The sequence below is a fragment of the Pteropus vampyrus genome, unplaced genomic scaffold (genome assembly GCF_000151845.1).
Source record: "Pteropus vampyrus isolate Shadow unplaced genomic scaffold, Pvam_2.0 Scaffold52, whole genome shotgun sequence".
In the NCBI taxonomy this organism is placed as follows: domain Eukaryota; kingdom Metazoa; phylum Chordata; class Mammalia; order Chiroptera; family Pteropodidae; genus Pteropus; species Pteropus vampyrus.
In genome coordinates, this window is record NW_011888833.1 from 3,505,384 (window position 1) to 3,508,284 (window position 2,901).

The 2,901-nt window shown below is 48.5% G+C and overlaps 1 protein-coding gene across 1 annotated transcript in view; it reads left to right on the plus strand.

Moving 5' to 3' along the window:
- The window catches only part of ZMYM2 (zinc finger MYM-type containing 2), a 92,550-nt gene that overhangs the window by 59,900 nt on the left and 29,749 nt on the right, over nt 1–2,901 (plus strand). The window contains exon 10 of the mRNA XM_023530713.1: nt 2,074–2,302. Coding sequence (XP_023386481.1) covers nt 2,074–2,302 — 229 coding nt within the window. The remainder of the gene's footprint in view (nt 1–2,073; nt 2,303–2,901) is intronic.

Below are 2,901 nucleotides of genomic sequence, written 5' to 3' on the forward strand. Positions count from 1 at the left end.
GGTTAAGAACGTGGGTGGCCCGTTTCTCCATTCCAGGAAGCGTGAGGGCACAGTAAGAGCGTGACCGTGTCGCTTGTCAGCGTGCAGACCGGATCTGACAGTCGGCGTGGACGTGAAGCGTTTCCCAAGGGCACCCGTCGCTGCCCCGCGTGCCCCGCGTGGCATCACTGCAGCGCAAAAATATGTTTAGGTTTTCAGTTTGGGATTCCGGGGATTCGTTGGTTTCTGCCAGAGCGCACTCGGGAGCCCTCTGTCCCCGTTCACAGCGTTTTCGTTGTGCTGGCGCCGGGCGGCAGACTGCAGGCCCGGTTCTGACGGTCCAGAGGTGGGAACCCGGAGTGTAGCTGTGGCTTTGGGTCGGTGGCCGCTCCTTTCCCCGAGAAGTCCCGCTCTCGCTCTGAGCCGGCTTCCTCTTTCTATGCTTTCCCTGGTCCCGGGCACCGAACTCCCAGCTTTCCAATCTGCTGTCCTCATCTAGTCATTTCCAGTCAGTTTTCTTTTGTCCTGGATCCACTTTCTCTGTGGATTTCTACTGTGAGTTATTGGCAAGAAAAAGGTCGTTAAATGCCAGCAGTAGGGAGTGGCAGTGGCACTGGATGACAGGTCCGTGCCCCTGGGCCTTGGGCGTGCCCTGCACAACTCCACGCGGAGCCCGCGTGCAGGGGGCGCTGCTTATAAACCAGGGCCCTCCTTTTCGTGGGTGTGGCTGGTATGTTTTACCTGGGATGAAAGGTAACCACGTTTCCCGTTAATGGAAAGTGACATAGTGTTCCACTGAAAAGGTTGTTTCTGAGTTTATTTAGCTTTTCTTACATCTGCAGTTTTGTGTAGTGATATTTGTAGTGATTCCTAAGTCCGAATGTGTTGGCGTTGCTGGCTAAACAGGGGTCTCTAATCCCTGGGCTGCGGACAGTACCGGTCCGTGGCCTGTTAGGAACTCCACCTCGGGTCATCAGGTGTTTGAGTCTCATAGGAGCCCTGGTCCCTGAGGCCAAAAACGTTGGGGACCGCTGGGCTAACATGTCAGTGACCTTGTACCACGTGGATTTTACTAAACCGAATAGACAAGTAGCAGCAAATAGATAATAGATGTTTGAGAACATAATTTTAGTCAGAGGGACTTATAACTGTAGATGAGCAATAAAAGGTTAAAAAGGATGTGTCTTTTTCCTGTTTAATAATGTATTTTGTGTTTTCTCTAACTGCACCTAGTTCTGTGCTGGAACCTGTCAGAAATGACAAAACATAGTACCTGGTACTACCATCAAAATCTAGTTAGGAAAGGAAAGCTAATAAAAGTAAAATATTAAAAATGTTTTAAAATATGGTTCGTAGTCATGGATTAATTGCCAAATAAGTTATATAAAAATAACTATTTGCCAAGTGAATTATATGTTAAAAATTGCAGTTCAAGTTCACCAGTGGGAAGGATCGCTTGAAACTGGCTTGACGAGGGCAGAGGGTGGAGGCGATGTCACCCCGCTCTCCGTTAAAGGACAGGCAGGAAGCTCGTCCTTACGTGGCGCAGCATGGGTAGAGCATGGGGGTCGTCGAGCTCAGTCGTCGAGCTCAGAGATGTCCAAGGAGATATCAGTGAGACCGACGTGTCAGCCATGCAGCCGTGCGTGTGCACGGGGGCTGAAAGAAGCAGTTTACTGGAGAAATAGGATAGCGAAGCGTCTCCTCTGCACCAGGTGTTAAACCAGCCTCATTTCTGACCGAGACAAAGCGAGAAACCAGCTAAGTGCCCAATGGCCGAATATACCGCCTCGTGATACTGTTCCATTACTTAAATGCCCGTTTGGTGTGTTTCTGATACTCGAGCAAGGTTATAGTTAAGTAAAACAAGGTGGTGCTGAGACATTACTAGCTGCGAATGTCTTGGAACATTCGTTATTGGAACCCACGTGGTATCTAATACAATACACCATGTCCTGTTTGAATTTGCACAGGTCGGTTTTGATCGCAGTAGATTTCACAGGTTTGATCAGGAGCGAAAGAGGACTTAATATGTGAATTTATCGACACTTTGTGAAGCTAACGCTGTATTAGCCATAAGCTCTTCCATACCTAAAACATTAGTTTTTTGACATGTTTTTGTTTTACTCTTCAAACCTCATCTTTTCCAGGCTGCAAACTCTTGTACAAACAGGATTTCGCCAGGCGTTTGGGACTGAGGTGTGTCACTTGCAACTACTGCTCGCAGCTGTGTAAGAAGGGGGCGACCAAGGAGCTGGACGGCGTGGTGCGGGACTTCTGCGGGGAGGACTGCTGCCGCAAGTTCCAGGACTGGTACTACAAGGCGAGTGCCCCGGGGCGCGGGCGCCACCAGCGGGTCGTTCAGCGCGTTCCTCCGCACGCGAAGTAGCGTTTGACCCGGTTCCTAACTTGGGTGTTACCCAAAGCGAGGCTATTCCCGTATTTTCAGCGACGCAGCTTTTAACAACGTAGACGATTTCTCTAAAATTTGTCGTGTCTCTGTTTCCCTAAATGGCAATGTTTTTGATGACTAATCAGTGCTGAACTTTAGCAGCTAATTGCTTTTGGATACTTAGGATGTGTTATAAAACACATTGTTCTTTTTTTTGCCTTTTTAATTGTGGATCTTGGGAGAGTTTCACATTGAAAAGACACAATACGAATCGATTGAGACCAAAACCATTTCATTTGAAACTATAAATGTGTGTGTGTGTGTGTGTGTGTGTGTGTGTGTGTGTGTGTGATTAAAATCTATGTTTAAAAAAGTTAAGATAAACCCCTTTTGTCCATTGGATCGGTTTCTCTCTGGATAAGAACACGCGTGGAAGTTTGGGCTTCGGTCAGGCAGATGTCACCCAAGGATAAGACACCAGCTCCTGGTCCGTGGCGTGCAGCCGTGTGTGTGCGGGCGGTCCCGAAGCA